The 810-nt window shown below is 48.6% G+C and overlaps 1 protein-coding gene across 1 annotated transcript; it reads right to left on the reverse strand.

The window, feature by feature from the left end:
* Window positions 1-179: 179 nt before the first annotated feature.
* LOC120508649 (olfactory receptor 14J1-like) lies at window positions 180-767 on the reverse strand. The gene has a single exon (XM_039722460.1). The coding sequence runs from the start codon at window positions 765-767 to the stop codon at window positions 180-182; it is 588 nt and encodes a 195-aa protein (XP_039578394.1).
* Window positions 768-810: the final 43 nt, after the last annotated feature.

Genomic DNA, 810 nt, shown 5'->3' on the forward strand with positions numbered 1-810 from the left:
GAAAAGTAGATGGTCATGTAGAAATGCTCAGACTAGTACCACAGGATTTTATAAAAAACACTATAACACTAGAAAAATATTAAGAAAAGGTCCCAATAAAGAAAAGGTCAAATAGGGGAAAAAAAGGCCAGGATTGTTAAGAATTACATTCTGGAGAGTCTGAGTAGAAAAAAGAGGATTTATTTCTTCTGAAAAGATAGGGTCATCAGTTTCCGCAGGGCATCCTTGAGCTCCTGGTTCCTCAGGCTGTAGATGAGGGGGTTCACGGCTGGAGGCACCACTGAGTACAGGACTGACAGGGCCAGATCCAGGGATGGGGAGGAGATGGAAGGAGGCTTTAGGTGAGCAAAGATAACAGTGCTGACAAACAGGGACACCACGGTCAGGTGAGGGAGGCAGGTGGAAAAGGCTTTGTGCCGTCCCTGCTCAGAGGGGATCCTCAGCACAACCCGGAAGATATGCACATAGGAGAAAATTATGAACACAAAACAACCAAATACCAAACAGGCAGTAACAGCAAGAAGTCCCAGTTCCCTAAGGCTAGAGTGTGAGCAGGAGAGCTTGAGGATCTGGGGGATTTCACAGAAGAACTGGCCCAGGGCATTGCCATGGCACAGGGGCAGGGAAAATGTATTGGTCGTGTGCAGCAGAGCATGAAGAAAGGCACTGGCCCAGGCAGCTGCTGCCATGTGGGCACAAGCTCTGCTGCCCAGGAGGGTCCCGTAGTGCAGGGGTTTGCAGATGGACACGTAGCGGTCGTAGCACATGATGATAAGGAGGGAATACTCTGCTGAGATAAAAAAGGCAAAA

The sequence above is a fragment of the Passer montanus genome, unplaced genomic scaffold (assembly GCF_014805655.1).
Source record: "Passer montanus isolate IOZ18808 unplaced genomic scaffold, ASM1480565v1 scaffold4817, whole genome shotgun sequence".
Lineage (NCBI taxonomy): Eukaryota > Metazoa > Chordata > Aves > Passeriformes > Passeridae > Passer > Passer montanus.

Excerpts from the sequence above, each read along its gene's own strand:
- LOC120508649 (XM_039722460.1), bottom strand. The coding sequence starts at position 767 with ATGTGCTACGACCGCTACGTGTCCATCTGCAAACCCCTGCACTACGGG.